The 25,644-nt window shown below is 42.4% G+C and overlaps 1 protein-coding gene across 6 annotated transcripts in view; it reads left to right on the plus strand.

Moving 5' to 3' along the window:
• Positions 1-21,187, plus strand: part of PICALM (phosphatidylinositol binding clathrin assembly protein) — a 77,224-nt gene extending 56,037 nt beyond the window's left edge. For 3 of the 6 annotated variants that reach the window (XM_064169066.1, XM_064169074.1, XM_064169093.1), the window contains 9 exons: positions 1,165-1,272; positions 3,335-3,466; positions 3,555-3,585; positions 4,659-4,758; positions 6,309-6,332; positions 8,302-8,361; positions 10,196-10,300; positions 18,643-18,745; positions 19,685-21,187. In XM_064169066.1, coding sequence (XP_064025136.1) covers positions 1,165-1,272; positions 3,335-3,466; positions 3,555-3,585; positions 4,659-4,758; positions 6,309-6,332; positions 8,302-8,361; positions 10,196-10,300; positions 18,643-18,735 — 653 coding nt within the window. In that variant the 3' untranslated portion in view covers positions 18,736-18,745; positions 19,685-21,187. The remainder of the gene's footprint in view (positions 1-1,164; positions 1,273-3,334; positions 3,467-3,554; positions 3,586-4,658; positions 4,759-6,308; positions 6,333-8,301; positions 8,362-10,195; positions 10,301-18,642; positions 18,746-19,684) is intronic. The other 3 variants (XM_064169083.1, XM_064169098.1, XM_064169092.1) reach the window with 2 other exon arrangements.
• The last annotated feature ends 4,457 nt before the right edge of the window (positions 21,188-25,644 follow it).

Here is a 25,644-nt window from a genome sequence, read left to right on the forward strand (position 1 = left end):
ATAGGAAGGAGCAGGTAATCAAAGCTCACAGGTATTTGTTGTTCAAGGGGTACATCCTACAGTTATTAGTTGAAACATGACTGACTTAAGGAAAACAGTAGGATTGAAGTGTGGTGCAGTATTCTTGGTCAGTTATTTCAGCTCATTGTGATGTTCTGCCACTGAAGGATTGGTGATAACTTACTCTTTTTCCTTTGCATCATTAAAGTTTCTGTTAGAACCCAGAAGAACTAGTTTTCAAGATGGCATTGCATGGTTTTGGTGCTTTTCATAGAAAGTAATAATTAGCTGTGATTGCCAGAATATCAAGGTGATGCAGATGCATGCTTGTGTGTGATCATTTATAACACTTAAAAATGCAGTTTTAGAAACACAGCCTAGCACTTCCATATTGCTGAGCATCATATGCAATGCTTTGTGCTGCAATTAAATTTCACAGTGTTAAAAAATAGGTGTATTTGGAGAACAATCCTGTATAGATACGTAGGAGACAAATGAACTGAGTTCAGATAGGAGGAAGAGATGAAACTTGGCTTTAACTCCCTGTACATTGACTGAGTTACTAGAAACTTACTGCAGAGCATGATCAACAGGCAAAGTATGTGTCCATAAGTAGGTGCTATAAAAATCGTTACTATGAGAAGCATCTAAGCCAAGAGATTACTAGCTAGGTATATGGGGATGGTTCGGATCTTACTCCCGTTGCATCTGAGAACTGTTCAAACAAATGTAAAGCATGGTGAGAACAATCTTCAAGACAGATAATCTTGGAACAGATTCTGTATCCAGCCACCCTCTTTTCCTGCTAAAGCATGGTGATTGTTTCCTCAATTTTACTGTGTTTGGTAAAAGAATAAGGAAGATGTGAATAGTTAGTCCAGAGACTTAGCAGCTGGGGGTAAGAGAAGTATCTTCTATGGCTTGTCTGTCCAGGTTTTGAGACAAAACCTTTCTTTGGAGGAGTCACTCCAAATGAACTGCTTCCAGCTCTTTCTCTTATGTGCTTCTCGGTGTCAGAGTACAATCAGGACCTTTGATGTATTCCTAGTCTTTCTGCAGTATGTAAATAATCTCCATATTTATTTAATTTGTCTTGCATAAAGAGGGTGGATTCATGGGAAATGCTGTATAAAAACATTCAAATTCTTTCTTCTTCTCCCACAGGGTTCACTCCGTCTCCTGTTGCTCAACCACAGCCATCAACTGGCCTTAATGTTGACTTCGAGTCTGTGTTTGGAAACAAATCTTCTAATGTTGTCCTAGATTCTGGTGGTAAGACACTTACTGAAATAGATGACATATGTCCTTTAACTGTTTTTTATTCTTGAGGTATAAATCTCCTTAATCTGTATTTATGTACACTGCTGTGACAGCATTCCAGCTGAAGAAAAGCTGACTTTATGAGGTCAGTAGCAGCATTCCTCATCCAGTTTTTTTTCCTTACACATTGTTTCTGTGTGCACCCTGCTGAAATGTTTACTCTGATTTCCTTCACTTAAATATTTTGCACATGAAAACTCCATGCTGTGAACAGCCTTTCCTTTTCCATGCTGTCAGCTGAAATTAAGTCTGTATTTGTAGAGTGTAGTTGGAAGAGGTAAGGCTGCATTTCAACGTTAGATGTGTGCCACACATTTTTGGCACTTCTTTGCCTATACATTACTTTTTTGGTAAGATGGCTTTAGAAAATTGTCAAAGCATCCACAGTTCAGTTGGATAGTGTATTGGAAATTAATAATCAGTTATGAATGATGAATATTAATTCCTGTATTAATAATAATTATTACTATTAAATATCGGGAAAATTCCTTGAGATTCTTTGGATTTTCAGTCGACAGGAAGTAGTTACACAGAATTAAACAGTTTAAACAATCAGAACTTGGAAAATAGTAATGTGATGTGATGGTTTGGGTGTTACCTGCCCCCCTCCCCCCTTAAGAAAATCACCCAGAACTAGACTCATTGGTTGGAAATCAAAGAATGAAGCTTTATACTTACAGCTTAGCACAATATACAAGCAGATATTTACAATGTGTACAGCTATAGACAGAAATATACAAGTTAAAAAGTACTGCAGAAACAAAACAGCCCTCTCAGAAACCAGAGTCCCCAGGAGGTGCTCCCAACCACCCTTCCACCTGCCCTCTACCTTATCCCAGACTTTGCCTTACATTCAAGGTGAGTGTGGAGAATTGGCCAGGGGGGTTATACATCAGGTTAGAGAGAGAGGGAGGCAGCCAGAGAGCAATTCTTTTATCTATGTTTGTATCCTTGTTTTTATACATCTCAGCAAGCCTATGAGTGAAGCAGACATCACCATTGTTTCCTTTTCACAGCCTATAATCTAATTCCTCTCACTAAAATATCCCAGCTAGGCTCAAACTAGCACATGTGAAAACAGGTAAAATTCAAGCTATACTTACGGAGTCTTGGCATTCACTCCAGCATATGTACTCACGATGCTTTTGCTCCCTGAGTAAGTTTTCTGTACCAAAGACACTTCCACACTTGCAATAATGATCCCAGGTTAAAATACAAAACATTCCAGGAAGAGGGAAGGAGATGCTGCTGAGCTGCCAGTGCTAGCTGTATACACGTGGCTGCCTTGATTCCTGGTTAACCAGCCATGAATGAGGAAGGGCAGAGAGGCTTAGTGTAGAAAGCCTGAATGCAGAAGGGCAGTTTCTAAATCACCCCCCTTTAAATACTTCACTTGAAAATCAAGCTGGCCAGTAGGCACTAGCACCATTGTTCTGGGCAATGAATTCAAAGCTTTGTGCCTCCTTTGATCCATGCAGGCACCTTAAGGGGCAGCACAAGACACCTGACACATCGTGGTAAGCCCTTAGCCCTCAAGGCTTTGCTCATCTGACTCAACTTCCTGACCTGCAACAGGAGGAGAGCAAAGGCTAAAGCGGCCTGGCAGGATTTATGACCTACCAGGACAAGCAGTAGTCGTAGTTAGCACTTTTTCTGCCTGAGCTTCTGAAAAGTACAAACTTCCTGATCTTTTGACATTGGATTCCTCTGGGGCAAACTCACTAAAAGCCAAAGTGTACATGTTTATTCTTTATTTTGTTTTACATTTTGATTGCAATCCTTGTGAATCCATTCCTTGTAAAACTAATGTCATAAAGGTTCAACTACTAAAATGCAATCTCTGTAGTAAATATCCTCTGTCAGATGTGTTTTACCCTTCAGCAGCGTAGCATCGCTGAGTTAGATTTTGTACTAAAGCCCGTGTGTTGAGCTTGCTGTCTGTTAAATAATAGTGGCTGTCATGGCATTTGTGGGAGGCCTGTGATTCAAATAACGTTTTGTTTATCATTCTAAGGCTTTGATGAACTAGGTGGTCTCCTAAAACCAACAGTGGCCTCTCAAAACCAGAGTCTTCCAGTTGCCAAAGTTCCACCTAACAAATTAGTGTCAGATGATCTGGATTCATCTTTAGCCAATCTCGTAGGCAGTAAGTATTGAACTACTAACGTAAATGCTTAGTTTAATTCTTTTAAACCCACGGAATTTCAATAGTATCTTTTTCTACTTTGTGACAGATTTGGGCATTGGCAATGGAACTACTAAAAAGTGAGTATGCTGTATCAAAAGTTGAGCATTTTCTTGATAGTAAATTTTTAGGGAAGCACAGGTTCAAACCTAGGTGTGGCAACATAATGTTAACCCTCAGAGCACATTTGGGAATGCACTTGTTTGTCCTGCAAGCTATAATGAATTGTTGAGAGCTGTTGGAAGGTGACAGCAGACTGAGTGGTAGTAACAGCAGGCAAGATGTCCTCCTGTCTGATTCATCTCAGTCTTTGTGTATATATTTTGGGAATGAGTTCACCAAAATGTTTTTGTCACTGTGGGTAATCTCAGCACGCCTCCTAAATGCTCTGTGTGATCTGAGGGTGTGCATTGCCATGCATGACAGACTCAATGTCGTGAGGCTGAGCTGATTGTGAAACTACAGCCTCTGACTTGTAGCTGACCTTTAGACAAGTGAATTTTGAAGCAGGACATGTTCTGGAACAGGGAACATCTGCTCTAGCAGAAAAGATGGGAATGATTAGCAAATTTTAGGCTTTTTGAGACCATCTGTGCTAACTCTGAAACCATTCAGAAATCAACATGATTGTTCCTGACCAAACCGTCATAAGGAAGGGCAGCTGGACTGACTTATCTGTACTGGGGAACTCACCTGAGATGAGATAAAGCTGAGGTGGTTCATGTTGAGCATCTTATCTCACTTTTTTCCTCACTAAAATGAGCTTTCCTGAGATGATAGAATTGTCAGGGCTGGAAGGCACCTTAAGGTTTACCTAGCTCCAACTCCCCTTGCATGGGCAGGGACGCCTCACACTAGATCAGGTTGCTCAGAGCCACATCCAGCCTGGCCTTAAAAACTTCAAAGGATGGAACTTCCCCATCTCCCTGTACAGCCTGTTGCAGTGTCTCACCATCCGCATAGTGAAGAACTTCTTCCTAACATCCAATCTGAATCTACCCACTTCTAGTTTTGCTCTTTGATCAACTTCTTTGCTAAATGCATTCCTTCACTAAGAAAATAAATATTTCTGAGAGGAAACTGTGTTTACCTGATGGAGTTTTGTAAGAAAATCCAGTATTTTCTAACAACTCTTTAAAATATTTATTTGAAGTGATGTAAACTGGACTCAGCCAGGTGAAAAGAAACTAACAGGAGGTTCCAACTGGCAACCCAAGATTGCACCTACAACTGCATGGAATGCTCCAACATTGGTAAGCAAATACTTTAAAATAGTGAATTCTCTGCAACTTAAATAATACATGGGCCAATGTGTGACTGAGAGGCCTGGAATTAAGCCTTAGTTGCAGTGAAAGGGGTAGTTGAAATGGTCAATTTGAGAGGTGTACTGCTTGGATTTGTTTTTCTTAGCTGTGTGGTTCTAGTAAATAGTTCACATGAACAATTTATTCAGTAGTTTCAATATTCTGGTAACTAGTTTAGTTTTTGACCAGCCTTTCTTACAGCAAATTAGCAGCCTGTAATTATATTGCCAGTGATGGTATTGGGGGTCTTCTTTGCAGTCTAGAAAAACAGAAGCGTGACAAGCTCTTCGGGCTGATTTGTCAGCTGTGTGTAACATGACAGCTCAGCTTGCTCTGAGGATGAGAAGAGGATGAAAGATTAAACCTCTTGACACCCACAGAGATGTCTGTGCAGTAGTGTGAGCTTTAGCTTTCTAAATATACTTAATTACTGCTTTCCTGCTCCAGTGTGTGCAATTGTTTTAACACATGTCAGTCAGTTGTAATGATCAATTTCATAGTGTCTGTGGTAGCAGGTAGAATTGGCAAGGGCTTTGGGGTAGTAGTCAGGGCTCTTAATCGCATGCTGCCACTCCCCCCCCCCCCCCAAAAAAAAACAAAAAACAAAACCAAACCCAAAAACAAACCTCCAGAGCACAACAAAAAAGTTTACATGAGTAACATTCACAATGGTAAGAGTTTTGCACAGGAATCCTACACAGTCTTTCACCAGTACCTGGAGAAACTGTACATGAACAGAATAGATAACAAACCACTCCCAAGGGTTTACTGCATCTAACTCTGCAACTGAGTGAGGAGGTTGAATCCAGAGTGCTGAATAATAGTGTTGTGGATTTGGAAAGAAAAAGCTTGTCTCTCTGGATCCACTACCTCTTCCCCACTGGGTGTCCCTTATCAACTCACTACATGTATGTAGGGAGAAATGTTTGTGGACATTATTAGAGGATGTGTTTGTGTTGAAGAAACTGTAACTACTCACCTGCTTTAATGACTGGTGGTTTACTTGTGCTTGAATTTGTTTAATAACTCATGTCTTGTATATATGCATCTTCTTGTGATAAGTCATTACATCTAACAGCTTTTATCACTGTACTGTTGAGACACTTCTTGTGAAACTGTTCTATTAGCATAAAAAAAAAATCTCTAAAGGAATGATTGAGGGGGGGTGGAAATAGTTTGTCTTCCTCTGCTGGTCTATTTATTGTGGAGTTGCTGCTGCTTGCTAAATAAATATGCTTTTGAAAATACGGCTTTCTCGTCCTTGGAAAAAAGGCATATACCAAATAAATGGACCAGGCAAAACAATTGCAAACCTAATGACGATGACAGTATCACAGGTGTCTGTCTCAGTGAATGACTTGAATTACAAGAATGTGTTGGGGTAAACAGGCAATGTTTTTTGTGAACTAAAATTCTATCTGTGTATATTCCGTTGTGTAAGTATTTGCTTCTAATCCAGTGTTATTGCATTATGTAATTGTTCTCCCTGGGAAATACAGAATGGCATGCATTTTCCACCATACGTAAGTGAAACAACCCACAGCCTTTTTGCAATCGACTGGCATGCTGATATTAACCACTGCTCTTGCAGAACCTCATAACCTTCTTGCTATTTACACATTTCTCATTTTAAAAATCTTTGATGTGCCAAAAATTGAGCTTTCCTTAGCATACACAAACTTCATAGGTGGTCTGCAGCCTCTTGACTCGAATGATGGCATGGGAAATACCAAGATTGTTTTTTCCTTGCTTTAAACTGTACCATTTGCTGCCAGAGAGCTGGGTTGCGTGTCTGTGCTGTCTTCAATGCACTTGGTGAATTTTGAATGAAGATAAAAAATGTCTGTGTTTGAATAACTGCATGAAACCTCATGGGCTTCTGTGACACTTGGCACTTTATTCACATTTATGGTAGATCTTATTTGTTTCTAATTTTTTTTTCCCTAGTGGGGAGAGACCAATATGTCATTAATGCTCATATAAAAAGAGAGAATTCATGCTGAGAGTTTACAAAGGGCAAGCAACAACCTGTGCTTGCTGTCTGAGGAATGCAGCCTTTCATTTCAAAGGATTTATTTTCCTTATGTCAACAGTGATATTGGTCTTTCCCTGTGTTCTGTTGTTATTGCAGGGTAATTCTAAAGGATGGTAGATCCATACTAGAGCACTCAAAACTAAATGTAGTCAGCATATTTATATATGTGTAGGGTGTGAGTATACATAAAGAAAACAGTAATTTTCAGGATAGCTTTGTCTGAAAATGAGCAGGACAACTTAGATAATGGGAGAAATCTGTTCTGCTGGCAACTGAAATGCCAGTGACACTGGCTATTACTTATGAAAAGGCAGCTGATACCTTAGAAATTAATTCAGAAGCAGCTTTACTGATATCCTATTAATGTTACAATTGATTTGCTTTAATCCAATAACAAATACTTCGTCACTTCCCTCTTTCCTCTATCAATAATCTGTGTTAAGATCTGTGTGATTTTTGTCTTGTCATGAATTATAATCTCCACAGTAATAACCTGAAAATTAGGCTGTTTTTTGAATGAAAAGAGAGAGTGACCAGCAGGAGGTGGAATGAACAGACAGCAATCTGTATGAATATTTGTAAGCACCAATTTATAGTCTGAAAAAAGAAGTTCTTATCCTTCTAAGATTTAATACTAAGAATGGATAATGGAACTGTAGAACTAATAATATGGTTAGGATATAAAGAGCTGTCATAAATACACTTCTCTTTCTAAGAGTTATCAGCTGGTTTTCTCTGTATATGTTGCCAAACTGTTCACTAAATGTAGTTTCACCCCAGGTTTTAATCTGTTCACAGCAATCTTATTGTAACTTGAGGAAAGGTAACTTAGATTAAAGATAATATAAACAGAGCTGCAGAGTACTAAGAGGACTTCACCGGATTAAATTCACTGTACTAAGTGGGTGAGTGAGAGGGAGTACAGGTTAGATGTTTGTGTTAGAGTTGAATTTGTACTGAAGCATGGTAGGAAAATCTCCATAGCGTGCACATCCTGTAATGTCAGCAGAAGTAATGGTAATTTGCTCTTTCAGTCTGTAAAAGTCCCTCTGGAGACTCCTTGAGCATCATTACTTCTGATATTGAAAAAGAAGTTTATTCTTGACATAATTAAAAAAAAAAATGCTTCTGCTTCTTGAATATTTTCTCTCAAACTTCTGTCTCATAGTGTGTCCTTTAAACAGGTTGCAGAGAGAATGGCAGCTTGCAGTTTAGTCTGTTCAGCCAGAGTCCTGAGAGGTTGAAACTCAAAACAGAACTGCAGATTTGCCAAGATTAGCTGAGGTGTTGCGTTCCACCTGCAATAATTTGGAAACACATGAGACTTCCAATGCTGTTTATTCTTTATGTTCATAATGAGCTGAGTGCTGCACTTGACCTAAGCTTAGAAGACAATGTATTACCAGTATGCAGCTGATCTCTTCTCCTCTTAAGTTCACCACTGTTTTTTACACCAGGCACCACCTGTCATGGCATATCCTGCCACAACGCCAACAGGAATGATGGGCTACGGGATGGTGAGTGGAACTCCTGCAACTCAGTACTCAGACTCTCTGTGTTATTTGGTTGCCTGTAGCTTGGTAACAGTCCTATTTTCTGAACTATTTTACTGATGGTTGAATTTCAGCTCCTGTTGGTTTATTCTGAACTAAGTGGGATTTGTCTGAAATTGCCCTTTCTTACCTCAATTTTTATTAAACTTATAAAAATTAAGACAGTGTCTATTATTAATGGACTCTTCACTGGTGTACAAATAGGTGTATCATAGAAATAATTGTATTGTGTTAGCACAGCTACCTTCACAACAGTGGAGTGAAAAGTTCCTTAAATATTTGCTCCTAAATTGAGCATAAGGTACCTGCAACAACCTGCAAGTTTGTGGCACTGTGGCATGTTGTGGTGTTGGCTGAGAATTGAACACCAGTATGAGAAGGCTTTTGACACAAACTTGATGTTCCTGCTTGTTGCTCTGAGAAGTTGTTAACATTTTTATTCTTACATCAAATATTTCTGAAATGATACGCGTTAACTCCTAGTTTTGATGTAGTGAACAAAAAGGGAGAGAACAATAAATCAGTTACTGGCTCTGACTAATGTAACAAATGTCCCATCACAGTCAGATTACATTAATGATCTGTAATCTGCATACAATTAGTAAGTGAATTGCAGAACTGGACAGCTGTGTTCTTGAGGGGCTTTTGGGAGAGTATCATGGCTCCCGGTACCCATCCATGAAGTCCTGTAGTATATTCTGTGTAGAATCATTGTGGCTGATCTGTCTTTAGTGTTAATTTGGACTTGATCTGCACACCTTTGCACTGATGGTACTGGAAGCATTTTCTTAGTTATTTTGATTCAGTAGTAGTCTTTATCACACATCCTGAACACTGACCCGGCTCATTCACCCATTACTCAGGATGCTTACTCCTAGGAGTCTCTGAAACACTGACCCATGCATTTAATTTGTAGGTTCCATAGTTCTGAGGGTGACCATTTCAAAGTGGCAGTCCAGTAGCAGACCTGTGTCCCTTTGTGAGGGCATACTGAGACAGGCAGTTGTGTTACTACTTTACATTCCCTGGCTGAAGGTTACTGTGCCAGCAGTCACTTTTAATTCACATTTTTTTGTAGGATGCTTTCATCAGTGTCACTTTTTTTCAAACGAGTTGACCATCTGATTGCCCAAACAGCTGGTTGGCATGACAGGAGGAGTATCAGGATTAGTCAAGGGAAAACTGCTTGGAATGGGGATTGTTTTACTTAGGATTACTGCTGGGCATCAACTAATGCCTGAGGGACATGCCAAAAGCAGCCCCAGATAAAGGTGTCTTGTAAAAAAAAACAAACCCAAAACCCCAGACTCTCAAAACCTGACTCGTAAGACTATTACAGATATTAAATTCTTGGTTTGGCTCAGCTGGAGTGTCAGTAACAATTCAGATTGCAGCATGACTTTACATACAGTTCTCAGTTTCCAAATTTCCTTGAGCTCTGTCGACTGTGAAAAACCATTCCTATGCTTTTGAAGGCAGGCACAGACATGCTGCCAGACCTCAGTTTTGGGACAAAAATGACCAGCATAAATGCTTGTGCTTCATTACTTCAGTGCCTCACATCTTTGCAGCAAGAGATTGAACAGGCTCAGTTGTTACAGAGAGTATTCCTTGAGAAGGCTCCAATGTCCCTTTCTCTTAACCTTTATTTGCCGAGTGTTTTGGAAACAATTTCTAGAACTGCCTCTTATCAGTTACGACCAAGAGTTTTTACCTCTTTGCCATCATCTTTTCTCTTCTTAAATACTTGCAGTGTGTTAGTGCTATGTGTGATTTAATGTTGTCTGGATTTTTTCAGCCATCACAGATGGGAGGAATACCAGTAATGACACAGCCAACTTTAATATACAGTCAGCCAGTTATGAGACCACCAAATCCTTTTGGTCCTGTACCGGGAGCACAGGTGGGTACATATAAAATCCTTAGTGTTGGGGACCAGTTACAGGTGGGTCAGTTTCTTCAAGAGTATTTTGGTATTTTCTTGCATTGGGCAAATGTGTTGCACAAGCCCAGTGGTTCATATAAGGATTGCTTTTTGTAGCTTCTAATGTTGGCAGCATTGTTTGTTTCAGGGAAGCAAGAGGATAGCATTTTGAAGGCATTGTTTTTCTTGCACTGTGTCTGTGCTGAAAGGACAGGAATAGTTCATACCAGTTCTGTTTGATGAAGACAAGCTTCTTCCTTGAAATTCATGTTCTGGGCTGCTTTTCCTCTAAGTGTGGCTTTGTGAGACTGTGCCATCATAGCTTTTTGCTAAGTGCATGTGGCACTGGTTTTTGACCTGTTACACTTAGTTTATCAAGTAACAGAGTCTGCCTGTAGTTGTAAGCTTCTAATTGTAAGCTGTGTGTTTATATGACAGCATAAGTGATAGCTCTTACAGCCCAGCATACCTCTGTGCTGCACCAGAAAAGAGTGACCAGCAGGTCAAGGGAGGTGATTCCTGCTCCTTTGCTGTGATGAAATGCCACCTGTAGTACTGTGCCCAGCTCTGAGGTCCTCAGTGTAAGAAGGATGGGACATGTTAGAACAGGTCCAGAGAAGGACTAAGAAAATGGTCAGAGGACTGGAGTACCTTTGCTGTGAAGACGGTGTGAGAGAGCTGAGGTGTTTCAGCCTGAAAAAGAAAAGGGTCTGGGGAGACCTCACTGTCCCCTTTCAGAACTTAAAGGGGGCCTGTAAGAAAGATGGGGACATGTTTTTCAGCAGGACCTGTTTTGACACAACAAGGAATAATAGTTTTTAACTAAACAAGGGTAAATTTAAAGTAGATGGGAACAAGACATTTTTACTGTGAGAGTGGTGAAAGACTGGAACAGGATTCCCAGAGACGTGGTAGATGCCCTGGAAGCATTCAGTGTGAGGTTGGACAGGACTGTAAGCAGCCAGATGTAAAGATGTTCCCTGTTCACTGCAGGTGGGGTTGGACTAGTTGACCTTCAGAGGTCCCTTCCAACCCAAACCACTCTACGGTTTTGCAGAGGACACACAGGTTGTATGTAACCTTTTAATTAATGAATACTGTAGATCGGTTGGAAAAGTACATTGTATCAAAACCTGGTGGAACTTCCACCCAGCACCTGGCTGTTAGAACTGACTGCCCTGTAGGAGTCATTGCATGCATCTAGTTTTAACCCTTACTTTGTCTGCATTCCTCCCTGTTTCGCAGAAGACATGATTTGCAGCATAGTGAAGGCAACAGCTCTTCCAACCTGTCTGACTTTTCCCTGTTAAGTACAAGTGTGATGTTACAGGGAGCATTCCTTAAATTGCCTGCTCTTCTGCTGCTTCTGTTGGGTGTTGATTCATCACCTAGCATACAGGAATGCAAGTGTGTTGAAGGGTTGCTCTGAGCATTGAGAACTGACTTGACTAATACTGGACTTAAATACCTACCTTTTTATTGTTTTGCAGAATTCTGTCACTGAATTCACTTTTCTCACCCTACAGCCATCTGAAGATGTTTTTTTTTTTTTTGCAGTAGGAAAAATAAGTAGGGGTGAGGAAGGATGGACAGCCTTGAACACCTTGATTCTATTTTCAGAATATACTGAGGTCATGAAGACTTTGTGTTTGAACTGTGGCTGGAGACAGAACCCAGTTTAGCTGGCAGATGGAGACTCCAGTGTTAAGTGTGCCTTTACTCAGCAGTCACATGTTTTTGTCAGACTTCACACAGTACATCACGACTTGATAGAAAAATGCAGTATGTCAGGACTGATGTTGATCTTATGTGAAGAGCTCTGTTTCTGTAGCTGACTGCTGAAAAGCATGCATGTGTGACTGCACTTTGGTGTATGTGTGGAGGGAGAAAAACTCAGCAGTAGATTGCAGGGGAAAGAGCCTCAAACTTATCTCCAGTGCCCGACTGCTGATGCTTTAGCAAGTGACTGTGCTGTGTGCTGCCAGTAAGCATACAGCATGTCTCTTGTCCTCCTTAAAACACAGACTTGTGGGCAGATTATTTTTTTGTTATTATTTTGAAAGGCTTTATTTGAAAGGGATGCTGATAGATTACCTGAGCTAGGAATGGAGTTTTCTGCTGACTTTTTCTTGGACTTCTGAGAGCTGCTTTGCACAGTCACAGGCCCATCAGACAAGTGATTCAGTATCCTTCACATGGGTTTTATAGTACTTCAAGGGGAAAATAAGTTTATGACAGCTCTTAAATAGAGAGAAAGTGAAAGAATCCTCAGGAATAGGAGTTGTTGTCTGCTATTTCCATTTGAAAATGGCCCCGTGGAAAAAAACAGCCTGCCTGCCTAATTTACCTACCCGCCAGGTAGGTAGGTGTGAACAGCTGACTGAGCCTTTCTGCTTCATTTGACATTGCAGGGCTTGGTCTGGGTTGAATCCCAGCTGGCTGTCATAACAGGAAAAGGAGGGAATTAGTCACAAGTGAGGTGTGCAGAGCTGTATTTATTGTGCTTATCTGACAAGGCATTTGGCTCCTGTGAGAATTGATTTGGTAGAAAGCACACCTTTCGGATCATTAAGGATCATTGCATCATTGGAAGGGTTTTCCCTGAGACAGAGTCTCTGTTGCTTGCAGGTGTTGAGGTCTCAGAAGTCTGACCCCAGTATAGCAACCAAACTGAAACAAAGGCTGCTTGTGAGAAATGCTCTCCCCCTATCTGCAGAGGTGGCATTTACTGATGTGTAGCCTTAGAAGGGTACTACAGTATTGTTACACTGATTTCACTTAATGCTTAGTCCTGAGGAGGTTCTGAGAGCATGTCTGTCTGTTTGCTAGTGCATGCTTATGCTGTGGCAGGAAGCAGAAAATAAAGCTGTAACAAGTGTATGTTCCTGGAGTACCAACAAAGCTTAAGGAATCACAGATTCGATCTGTTGGAGGGTAGGAGAGCCCTGCAGATGGACCCTGACAATCTGGATGGGTGGACAGTGGCCAATGAGATGAGATTTAACAAGGCCAAGTGCAGGGTTCTACACTTTGGCCACAACAACCCCAAGCAGTGCTACAGGCTGGGGACAGAGTGACTGGAGAGCAGCCAGGCACAGAGGGACCTGGGGCTACTGATAGATAGTAGCTGAAGATGAGCCAGCAGTGTGCCCAGGTGGCCAAGAGTGCCAATGGCATCCTGGCCTGTATCAGGAACAGTGTGGCCAGTAGGACAAGGGAGGTTATTCTGTCCCTGTCCTCAGCACTGGTCAGGCCACACCTTGAGTGCTGTGTCCAGTTCTGGGCTCCTCAATTCAATAGAAATGTTGAGATACTGGAATGTGTCCATCGAGGGAAGACGAAGCTGGTGAGGGGCCTGGAGCACAGCCTTGTGAGGAGAGGCTGAGGGAGCTGGGGGTGTTTAGCCTGGAGGAGGCTCAGGGGTGCCCTCATTGCTGTCTACAACTACCTGAAGGGAGACTGTAGCCAGGTGGGGTTCGATCTCTTCTCCCAGGTAACTAGCAACAGAACAAGGGGACACAGTCTCAAGTTGTGCTGGGGAAAGTATAGGCTGGATGTTAGGAGGAAGTTCTTCACAGAGACAGTGATTGACATTGGAATGGGCTGCCCAGGGAGGTGGTGGAATCGGTACCTCTGGAGGTGCTGAAGAAAAGCCTGGCTGAGGCACTTAGTGCCATGGTCTGGTTGACTGGCTAGGGCTGAGTGCTAGGTTGGACTGGCTGATCTTGGAGGTCTCTTTCAACCTGGTTGATTCTATGAATTAGAGAACTTTTAGAGGTTGGAAGGAACCTCCAAAGATCAAGTCCAACCTCCCTGCCAAGGCAGGATCACCTAGGGTAGCTCACTCAGGAATAGTTTTCTGGAAGGCATATGGCCAACATGGATCACATGGATTAGAATCGCTGGGACTCTAATACATGTTTTGTCTATGGTATCCTGGTGACTAAAAGCAAATAGGTTTTAATACTTATGTTTAAAGCACCAGATTGTATCACTTAACCTCTGTCTGTGGATAGATTTTAATTTCTGTCTGGAATAAATAACTTGAAGGTACTTAAAGGCATAATGACAGATATTAAGTTGTTGCCAGAAAATTATATTGCCAAATTGTAGCATGTTGGAAATTCCTCCTGCTTTGTGTGCAGCCTGGTTAAACAGAATAGACATCCCAGTGTTGTCCAGTTTCTCTGCAATTTGAACTGGTATTCTTGACTTGATACTCTTTAAAGGTTAGTCTTAGTATTTTTCCCTGCCTCTAGCCATACTATTTTGTTTCTCTTTCAAGTGTTTACAGGTGTGCAACTTGATTTCTCATTGTTGCTATCAAAAGCAAGAGTACTTTGGGTACTCTTGGCAACTTAATTTGAAACAATTGAGAATGACTATAAAAGAGTTGCTTTGAAAATCCTTGTGAAGATGCTAGTCATAGTTCAGAAAGAAACATCTTAATTAAGCTGGGTTCGAAGATAATGCATTTAGATTGGATATTAGAAAGAAATACTTTACAGTGAGGGTGGTGAGACAGAGGAACAGGCTGGGCAGGAAGGTTGTGGATGCCCTCTCCCTGACAGTGTTCAAGGCTAGATTGGATGAGGCTTTGGATTAACCTGGTCTAGAGGAAAGCAGCCAGCAGGGCAAGAGAGGTGATTCTGCCTCTTTACTCTGCTCTCATCAGGCCCCACCTGGAATGCTGAGTGCAGTTCTGAAGCCCCCAGTACAAGGAGGACATGGAACTGTTAGAGTGAGTCCAGAGGAGGGCTGTGAAGATGCTTAGAGGACTGCAGCAGCTCTGCTATGAGGACAGGCTGGGACTCTTCAGCCTGGAGAAGAGAAAGCTTTGAGAAGACCTTATAGTGACCTTCCAGTATCTGAAGGGGGCCTACAGGAAGGCTGGGGAGGGACTATTTACAAGGTCTTGTAATGACAGGATGTGGGATAATGAGTTTAAACAGGCAGAGGGCAGATTTAAACTAGATGTTAGAAGTTCTGTGCAGTGAGGGTAGTGAGACACTGGCACAGGTTGCCCAAGAAGGTTGTGGCTACTCCCTCCCTAGAGGTGTTCAAGGCCAGGTTGGATGAGGCCTTGAGCAACCTGTTCTAGTGGGAGGTGTCCCTGCCTATGGCAGGGGGTTGGAACTGGATGATCCTTGGGGTCTCTTCCAACCTAAACCATTCTAAGGTGTCCCTGTCCATGGCAGAGGGCATTGGAAATTGATGATCTTTGAATGAGGCCTTGAATTAACCTGGTGTAGTGGAGGGTGTCCCTGCCCATGGCAGGGGGCATTGGAAATAAATGATCTTTTGGAATCTTCTGAGCCCAAACCAGTCTGTGGTTGATTCTATGATCTTGGCTAACATAAAATGATACACTACTGGCGAATCACTAATGTGGATTTAAGTGTTGTGATCTGATTTTACCCCCAAAACGAGGTAGCCTCAGGAGGGGAAGCAACTGGGTAGGGAAAATGTTATGATTAAAGAAGAAATCAGATGGCCTACTGCTCACATATGTGTGAATTGTAACCCTGCAGTCACTAACGTCACTGAACTGGACAGAGGGTGCTTTGAGTGATTGCCTGGTGGTGATAAATACATGTGTAAATAAGCCTGGTGGTTCTGTGGGGTTGGGTGGGCTTTTGTTGTTGTTTTTTTGGTTGAGTTTTGTTGAGCTTTTTTCTTGCTTAGTTGTTTTGGTGGTTTTTTTTCAAACTGGACAAACAGGGTAGAGAGGTCAGCACAGACTTGGGCCAGAAAGTAGACTTTACGTGCACTCCTTTTGGCACATCAGTCCTAAAATACATGCTATAGAAGCTTGACAGACTTGCTCAATAAGAAAGAGATGAGCATCAGCCCAACACTTACTTGGAGATGGACTTGTGTGCTGCTGTGACTGGGGAGCTTTTGTCTTTGGAAGCAGCAAGAGCTGATGAGTGCTGCTGGAGGTCAGACAAGCCTTGTGTCTGATCCAGCACAGGATCACAGTATCATCAGGGTTGGAAGAGACCTCACAGATCATCAAGTCCAACCCTTTAACACAGAGCTCAAGGCTAGGCCATGGCACCAAGTGCCACGTCCAATCCTGCCTTGAACAGCCCCAGGGACAGTGACTCCACCACCTCCCCGGGCAGCCCATTCCAGTGTCCAATGACTCTCTCAGTGAAGAACTTTCTCCTCACCTCCAGCCTAAATTTCCCCTGGCGCAGCCTGAGGCTGTGTCCTCTTGTTCTGGTGCTGGCCACCTGAGAGAAGAGAGCAACCTCCTCCTGGCCACAACCACCCTTCAGGTAGTTGTAGACAGCAATAAGGTCATGTTGCATTTTGGGTCACACAAGTGCTGGGCAGTAAGGAGGCTATATCACAGTTCTAGATATATTAGCACTAGAGAAAGTGGTGGTCAGTGCTGCTGTTTCAAATGCTGCTTCTGGGAAACTGCTGCAGTAGGTTGAGGTTTTCAGATCTATTTATAACCAGTATTCTATAGAGATGCTAAGTAGGAAACTGTCAAAGTGTACTTAGAGTTGTTTTTTTTTTCTTTTAGACCTCTTTTTTTAGTTGGAGGCATCTGATTAAAATATGTATTTATTGTAAGATACTATGTCTGGTCTCTTTGGCTGTGATGTCTAGGAAGTAGCATTGTCAGATTGGGTTTTCTCCCAGTATTTACTCTGAATAGGCTTCCTACAAATTCACCTCTATTTACGGTTACCTGCTGATGCTGCATAAATGGCAGAGCTCTACCAGGCTTCCACACTGCTTTCAAACTGGGATATTATGTTGTACTTGGTATCAGTTGGACATTGGCCAACTCAGTTTAACAGGACTTTTCATATGTGACTTCCAGCCATTTGACCATGAAGATGAGGAATGTCTCATGGCACCAAGTTGCAGGTGTGCCTTGCTGAAGTTCAGACTGTTGTACTTTATCATTAGTCTGGCTCAAATCCTGGAGAATGTGGGTGGGTGTCAGCTACAGCTTTCCAAAGGGAAGAACCAAACTTAAAAGGGGAACTTCTGACAGCCTGAAACTGCTTTTCAAGCACTTCCCATCCTGTCTCATGACTCTTCTACAATCTGCTTATAGAGACTGGATCCAAACGTCCCTTGGGGATAAAGATTTCAACCCAGATAGAGAATATTTACCCTGAAAAAAATCTATCTCCTCACATGGTTTCTGAGATAGACATTAACCTGGAAGCTGTGAATGTGCAATGGCAATACTCTAGGCACATCTGCCAGCATTTCCCATTAGCGTGTTCTCTGTCATGCCGAGGTCAGCAGGCATTCAGGCTTTCCAAACTTAATGGGCATGCAAATGGCATGGGCATGAAGTGCAGGGATGCAATGGTGATTAACTCAATTATGAGTAAACTTAGGAGTGTTGGAACCCAAAATGGAGAAATCTGGTTGTGTTAATTGTAACAGCAAAACCCGGCAAGCCCTATGAGGGAGGAAGGCAAACAGAAGTAAATAAAGCACCTTTTATAACTGGGAAAGCACTAACAAAAAAGGAAAAGGGCTTTAAAAAAATCAACAAATAGCAAATACTCCTTCAGTTACAGCCTGCAGGTTATTGGTCCCTTCCAGTAGCAGCAGCTGAAACAGCAATGTTATCTACTTGTAAATGATGTGCTTTATGTGGATTAATTTGTCTTGTGGTGCTTTAAGTACCTGGCTACAGGATGTGATTATTGTTTTTAATACAGAGAGTATAGACTTGTGGTCTCAGGCTTCAGTTCTCACCTAAAATGGCAGCAGCTGACAAACTCATCTATTTTTAATCTTCTACCCCCAAAATATATTCTGTTCTCCTTTTAGGCCCCAATTTCACAACTATCCATTGCCTGCTCTCCAGCCTCATTTTATACAGATCTTACTTTGAGTGGAAAAGATGCTGAGAGCTGTTATTTCTGGAGAAGGTCTGGAAAGCTGCCATGCTCTGGCCAGATCCTGCCCTCATTTGTGTGTGCCAGTACATAGGGCTGCCAGTAATGCAGGGAGAGTGCTAACCTGTTTCACAGAACTCAGGCTTAATGTTTGTATCTTCTTTTGAAGAAAGCTGCAGTGAAGATGCAGTTATCTGCTGATTGGGCAAACACCAGCTGAACTTTCCTTTTTGGAGAGTCATGTCCAGCTTGTTTCTGCATTACACCAACCATTGACAAGGCTTTCTGTTTTCCACATGACCAAACACCTTGTTCTAATAGTTGATTTCTGCCAGGTTTGCCTCTTTGTCCTTTCATTACACGTTCAGCTTTCATATTCTGTCATTCTGAGACCTTTTTTTCTTTTTCTTTCCCTTTCTCTGTCGTCTTTTCTACTAGCTGTCTGCAGCATCCAGCCCTTCCAGTCAGAGTCCTCACAGAGCCTCAGGAAAGGATCCCTTTGCAGAGCTCTCTCTCCAGGATTTCTTATAGAACAACTTAGGTATTGTCTGTTACTCTGGGGAGATGCTGTTTTGTTGTGATACACAAAATTGAAGTTCTAATTCAAGTTGTAGTAACCCTTATGAAGAAAATAGGAACAAGTCATGTTGAGTTGGAAGCATTGTGGAAGTGAGTTGGAAACTCAATATATGTAACTGCTGCGGTTTAAAGGCCTGCCCAAGTCACTGGAAGTGACATCTGATAGTTGCCTTCTGACCTGCCAGCATCGGCACCGGTGGTGCTTGCTGCAGTTAGGGAGAAGGAGCTGGTACTTCCTGGTGTTTGCCATTTGGGCAGGAAGATGTTTAGGGATTGTGGTCAGCAGCAAACCCCTGGCTGCTGCTGTCAGTCTGCACGAGCACAGCACTGAGGAGTTCACTTTATGCAGGAGGAGGTACTGGTTTCATGCATGCAAAGGCTTAGTTCTGGTACACGTGCACTGGAGCTCTTCTCTTCTTTCCAGTCAGGGCAGGTGAGAATTAAATACTAAAATGAGGGAAAACATGGAAAAAATCAAGAGTACGTTGTAAGGAAGGAGTGTAAGGAGTAGGCTTTACTGCACACTGTGTCTGCTTTTCTTTGTGCCCTCCCTCTGGTTCAGCATGAAAAATGACTTGAGTTCTCTTCATTTTGATGTTGGTGTGTGTTGTGCTGCCGCTGGTGACAACGTTGCACAGATGAGTTGGGGATTTTCTTATTGTTGGACAAGTCAGCTTAATGCAGAGAGTTGTTCCAGAGGCTGGTGTAGCAGGAAGAACATCTTGATGACCTTTTGATTGTTTTCTGGCCCTGATTTTTGTCAAACCTTTATTCCTGTTCAAAACTCCGTATCTTGGGGTAGCTCAGGCACTTGAAGAACGGGAGTTTTTTGAAGAAAACAGCTTTCTAGTGAAGCCCTGCTTCTGTGGGACATTAACATGAGGCTTTCTCATCTTTCCAGATTCAGTTTATGTAACTGCATTAAATGGAAGAGAAAGGAAGGTTTCCAAAAAGATGTGCTCACAAGTGAACCCCCATTTCCAGGAGAAAATGAACTTCAGTCTCTCAACCTCTCCTCTTCCATTAAGTGAGGCCATGAAATGATGAAGACCGATGAAGGAAGCCGGGACAGCTCCGTAAGAAACCGTCACTGTACGAGACAAAGCCAAGAATTACCATGAATTGAGACAGATCTATTTCTTGTCCAGGTGACTAACACATCAATACTTTCAGCTTCTGAAAATGTCCATAATTGGTAGCAAACAGAAAGAAGCCTTTTTTTGTGGGAATTGAGATTGGTGTTTGGAAGTGCTGTCTGGAGTGGAGATGTGTCCTTTACTGTAACTCAAAACAAGACTTTGGGCAGGGGAGGGTCAAATCCTAACTCTTAATTCTGCAGTTACCTTTTCTTCAGTCCTCACAAATGTAGACACAGCAGTAATGGAAATTAACTTTTTTTTTTAAATGATATATTCAGTTTGCAGTAGACATTCCTTATGTATTATTGTTTGTATTTATTTATGATTATCAACTTAACATTAATATTGTATCAAAAAAAGGCAAACCTCCTTATGAAAAATGAGTCTGGGTGTATACAGTATGTCTGATTTTTATCCACAAAGAATGAATCTGATTCAGAAAGCTTTTCAGCTGACATACAGAGCACTAAATATTTTAAAAGGTCTGAATCTAATGAATTCTCAGTATATATGGGAATTAGGGAAGAGCTGTAAAATGCATTAATCCTTATAGTCAATTCTGTGCCTAGGGTTTTGCAAGGGAACAGTTAACTGACTAGAAGAAGCACTACATTTTTAATTCAGCATTAGTGCATTGGGAAGGAACTTTACTGCTTTGTGCTTGGCATGTCATTATTTTTACATTTGACATTATAAGGCCTTTCCAAAATGAATGTGAGGAATTGCTTTCACTTTAAGACTTTCCTTCTTTTCTATAAAAGACAAAACAAACAAAAAGACAAAAAAAATCCAAGGAGGTGTTGTGTGCTGGGGGGGGAAAGCCTTTTCATTTGGCTAGCGCCACGTTTGCGATCATGTACCTGTTAAAAGAAGGGGAAGTAGCTTCCTCACACGTGTCTAGTGGGTGTTTAGTTATCGGAGAACTAAAGCAGCACTGTTGATCGGTGCTTTGTGTAAATACATCACAACTTCTGGGTGCAGTGGGGCCTTCAGAAGGATAGTCCGTGATATGAAAGCAATTCTGTACATGAATTAAGCATACTTGCTGCATTGTCTCTGCAGATTCTATTTTTGTTGAAAATATGAAAATGTATGTTAGCAAAAATGGGTGGATTTTCAAATAAAATGCAGCTTCCACAGAACTTTTGTTACGGTATGAACGTCTGAGGTGCTTCTTTTCTTTTTTGTTGGGTTTGTTTTTTTTTTTTCTGCTTAAAATGTGCACTGATTAATTGCTTTGTTTCCTTAATAAAATACCAAATGTATTTCCTATGTGCATAGTGTATTGCAGGGAGTGCAGCACCATCAATCTCTGAATGACCTGACCTGTGCTGTAGTAGGCGGCCTTAGTCCCACCATCATGAGTTGTCTCACCAACAGCAGCTGGATGATTCCTTACTTAAGATATTTCACACAGAGTCACAGGAGGTTAGGGGCTGGAAGAGACCTTGAAAGATCGTCCAGTCCAACCCCCCCTGGCAGAACAGGAACACCTATACCAGGTCACACAGGAATGCATCCAGGCAGGTTCTTGAATACCTCCAGAGAGGGAGACTCCACAACCTCTGTAGGCAGCCTGTTCCAGTGTTCTGTCACCCTCACAGGTAAAAAACTTTCTCATGTTTACATGGAACGTGCACCCGTTGCCCCTTGTCCTGTCATTGAGCATCACTGAGCACAGCCTGGCTCCATCCTCCTGGCACCCTTTACATATTTGTAAACATGAATAAGGTCACTCCTCAGTCTCCTCCTCTCCATGCTAAAGAGCCCCAGCTCCCTCGGGCTCTCCTTGCAAGGAAGATGTTCCACTCCATCATTTTCATGATGACAGTCTGTGCTGGACTCTCTCAAGCAGTTCCTTGAGGTCCTTCCTTAACTGAGGCCCCGGAACTGGACACAATATTCCAAATGCAACCTCAGCAGGGTAGAGGGGGAGGAGAACCTTTCTTGACCTACTAACCACAGCCCTTCTACTACACCCCATAATGGCACTGGCTTTTCACAAGCTGGTTTTTCATAATGTTCATGGCAACAAACTTGTGCTGTTCATAACTGAACAAGGTATATAAATATGCCCCCCCAAAAACTATTTAGGTGTCTTTTCTGTTCTTCCAACAGAAGGTCATGCCAGAGAAGCTTTGAAGAGTTTGAGATCATCATATCTGCAGGTAGACACTATTTTTCATCACATGGAGATCTTAAAGGTCTTTTCTAACCTATGCAGCTGTATGATTTTATGACAGACATGGAACTTTCCTCTTCTCAACAGCCTAAGGCTTGTCCAGAAGGATCATAAGGGATCACAGAAAGCATCCAGTTGGAAGGGACCTCAGAGATCATCCAGGCTAACCTATGACCCAGCACTGAAATCACTAAAATGGAGGATCATAAAATGATCAGTACAGAGCAGGAGACTCAAAATTTCTTCCTACAAGTATCCATAAAAACAAACAAACATCCCAACCCTGATGCTGCTACCTTTAGTGTATATAGTGCACTTACCCACATTTGAGGAGTTTAGTGCAGAGTTTCCTTCAGTCTTCACCTTGCTACAAATGAGGCTTTCAGTGTGGGCCTGTTGCCAGCAGGGAACAAATGCTTTTTAGTGTTTTGCTTGCACTCAGAATATAAAAAATGTGAATTGTCTGTAACAGGGCTCAGCTGGAAAAAAGATGTGCTTTTGTGTGCTTCTGCACAAACTGGTGACCATCAGGGTACAAATTCTTGTGAAGCACAGTCCAGGGCTTGTGTGAAAGATTAAGGTAAGACCACCTTCTTCCTCCTCCTCAACAGCCCAGTATGCTGGGTTATGATAAAATCAGTCATAACCTTTGCCATCTTTCTAGGTCTGTGATGCTCTGCACAGGGAGTTCAGTTTTTGAGGATATTGCCTGAGGATGGACCTGCTTTCTTAGATCTTTTTCATCCCTTAGACCCTCTTTGTCGGCCTGTGGACTTGGGGTCACAATGCAGGTGACAAAATCCCTGAACAGATGTGATGATTTGGGTGTCACCCACCCCACCCTACACTTAAGAAAATCACCAGACTAGATTCAGTGGCTGGAAATTAAAGAATGAATCTATTCTTTCATTCGGGGGGGTTAGGAAGCAGACAGTTTAGTTACACAGCAAGTTAGGGAGAGAAGGGAGGCAGCCGAAGCCACAGAGCAACTGCGTTATCTATGTTTGTCTTGTTTTCATATATCTCAGCAAGCTTTTGAGTGAAGTAGATATCACTATTGTTTCCTTTTCATAGCCTATAATCTAATCCCTCTCACCAAAATATCCCAGCTAGGCTCAAACTAGCACAACAGACAAAAGCACCTCTTCTGCAGGGATGATGAATTCAGCTGCTGTCCCTCACTGCTCATGCATGGCTGCTCTGCGTTCTGCAACACAGCTGCTGTGCAGGTGAAGCTTTCTTGATGGAGGCCTTGCTAATACACCTTGCTTTTGTTTTTTACTTTTAGAGATAAACTGGCTTGAGAATTTCCCTGAGGGTTATTGTGCCTTTTTGTTCTTAAGAAGTACATTTGCCTGCAGTTTGGCTGGAATTACAATCAGTTGTAGCTCAGTTTCAAAAGCGTTGCTGATAGACACATATCTTTTCAATTACTGACCACCTGCAAGAGTGTGGGTTGTGGAAACCCACTTCTTAAGTACTGTGTCCAGTTCTGGGCTCCTCAATTCAAGAGAGATGTCAGGAGAGGCAGGGGAGCTGTCTATGTGCAGCCTGGAGGAGACTCAGGGATGACCTCATTGCTGTCTACAGCTACCTGAAGGGAGGTTGTAGCGAGGTGGGGGTTGCTCTCTTCTGCCAGGCAACCAGCAACAGAACAAGGGGACACAGTCTCAAGTTGTGCCGTGGGAGGTCTAGGCTGGATGTCAGGAGGCAGTTCTTCCCAGAGAGAGTGATTGGCATTGGAATGGGCTGCCCAGGGAGGTGTTGGAGTCACCATCCCTGGAGGTGTTCAAGCAAAGCCTGGCTGAGGCACTTAGTGCCATGGTCTGGTTGATTGGCTAGGGCTGGGTGCTAGGTTGGACTGGATAAGCTTGGAAGTCTCTTCCAACCTACTTGATTCTATGATTTTGTGATTCTCTTCTTTGTTTCAGAGTTACAAACTAAACCAAACTGTGCTGTGCAGTAAATTGACACTGACAGCACCTCAGGAAACGCTTGAAAACCCTTTGCATGACTACACATGACATCAGAGGGTCCATTCAACCAGCTGCTGGAATGTGTCACAGGTTCTCCCTGCTGCCAAAGAGCCTTTCAGCAAGAAGAATGGACAGGGTGAAACCTCGCATCTTTTATTAGACAAAAAGTGCCTGTTTTCAGAGCCTACTATCAATTTTGTAGTGCTCTCAATGAATTGCGACTTGAAGGCCATGACATAATTTGAGATAAAGATTGTGGCAAGAAAAAAGTGGATTGGGTGCCAAAAGTGCTTGGAAAGATAGGAAGTGCTGCTGGGAGCAGAAGATTGACAAGATAATGTGAGGGGTAGTGAAGAAATGTGCTGGATACAGAAGAAAAAGCAGCATTAATGGGAGCATATGTAAGCTGCGTAAGTGCTTTCTCCTTGGCCTGTTGACAGTCTTCTGACTTGACCTTTGCAGCTTGCTTGCACTGTTGTGGAGAGAGCAGAAATGGACTTGACAGCTTCTGCTGACTTTGCCCAAGCAGAGCAATCTGTGAGTTACTGCTGTTTTCTATGTTCAAACTGGAGGGACTTGGCTGATCAGAACACTCTGTCCTGGCTTCAGCAGGACAACGAGTGAGGAGCAAACCTGGAACAGGTTGCCCTCAAGCTGAAACATTGCTGCTACCGACTTGGCACTTTTTTGTCACTGAAGGTTGGGTAAATACTGTATCCACCCCGCCTTTGGGAGATGGGCTGCCCTGGATAACAAAGCAGTTTGTAAATTGTGTGTATGGGTTTATTCTTGCTTCTGCTGCTGAAATCTCTTGAGGCAAAGATCAAAAAGCCTTGGAAACTTAACAGCCATCCTCCTTAGCAGTTCAGTGGGGTGAGTTGATAATGTATGTGCCAAAATCACATTTGGTGCAAGCTTACTGCTCTGGTAGTCTGGCAGCTGTGCTGTCTCAGGAGAGCTGACATCTCAGGTTTATTTTCATAGCATGGATCTCCACTTAGTTCCTTCTGGTAACTGCTCAACGTTTCCATGCTAGCTGCAGCAGTTGCCCCGGTAGTGCTTTTCTAGCAAACCCTTAGCTGATGGGATTTCAGCCTCTTGCTGCACTTCATTTGCTAGAAGTGAGGAAAAGCTCCAGCATCATGTCAAATCCCAATTTTCCATGGCTTAGTAGAGATGTTTGATGGGCCACATATGAGAACAGTTGTTGGCATTTTGCTACCCTGTCATGTCCTAAAACAACACCATGTTTGTTGCGATCTCTGGAACATGAACTCTGAAGTGCAGCATTACAGAGGAACATCTTTACTTCTACAGTGGACACAAAGTCCAAGGGAAGCCTTTTTCAGAGGAACACCCTGCTGCAAACGGTCAGTGGCTTAAGACATTAACACCATTAGATTCTTTGTGCCTTGCTTGTCACTCTAGTGTAGCTTTTCAGTCCATTGGTTTCTGCCTTGACCTTATTCTGGCAAACTCCTTTTAGCCCACAGAAGCAGAATGTTCAACAACTTCTCTCTCAGAAAGCAGCTAAACAAGAACAAATGCTGCAGAGCAAGTCTCC

The sequence above is a fragment of the Pogoniulus pusillus genome, chromosome 3 (genome assembly GCF_015220805.1).
Source record: "Pogoniulus pusillus isolate bPogPus1 chromosome 3, bPogPus1.pri, whole genome shotgun sequence".
NCBI classification, from domain to species: Eukaryota; Metazoa; Chordata; class Aves; order Piciformes; family Lybiidae; genus Pogoniulus; species Pogoniulus pusillus.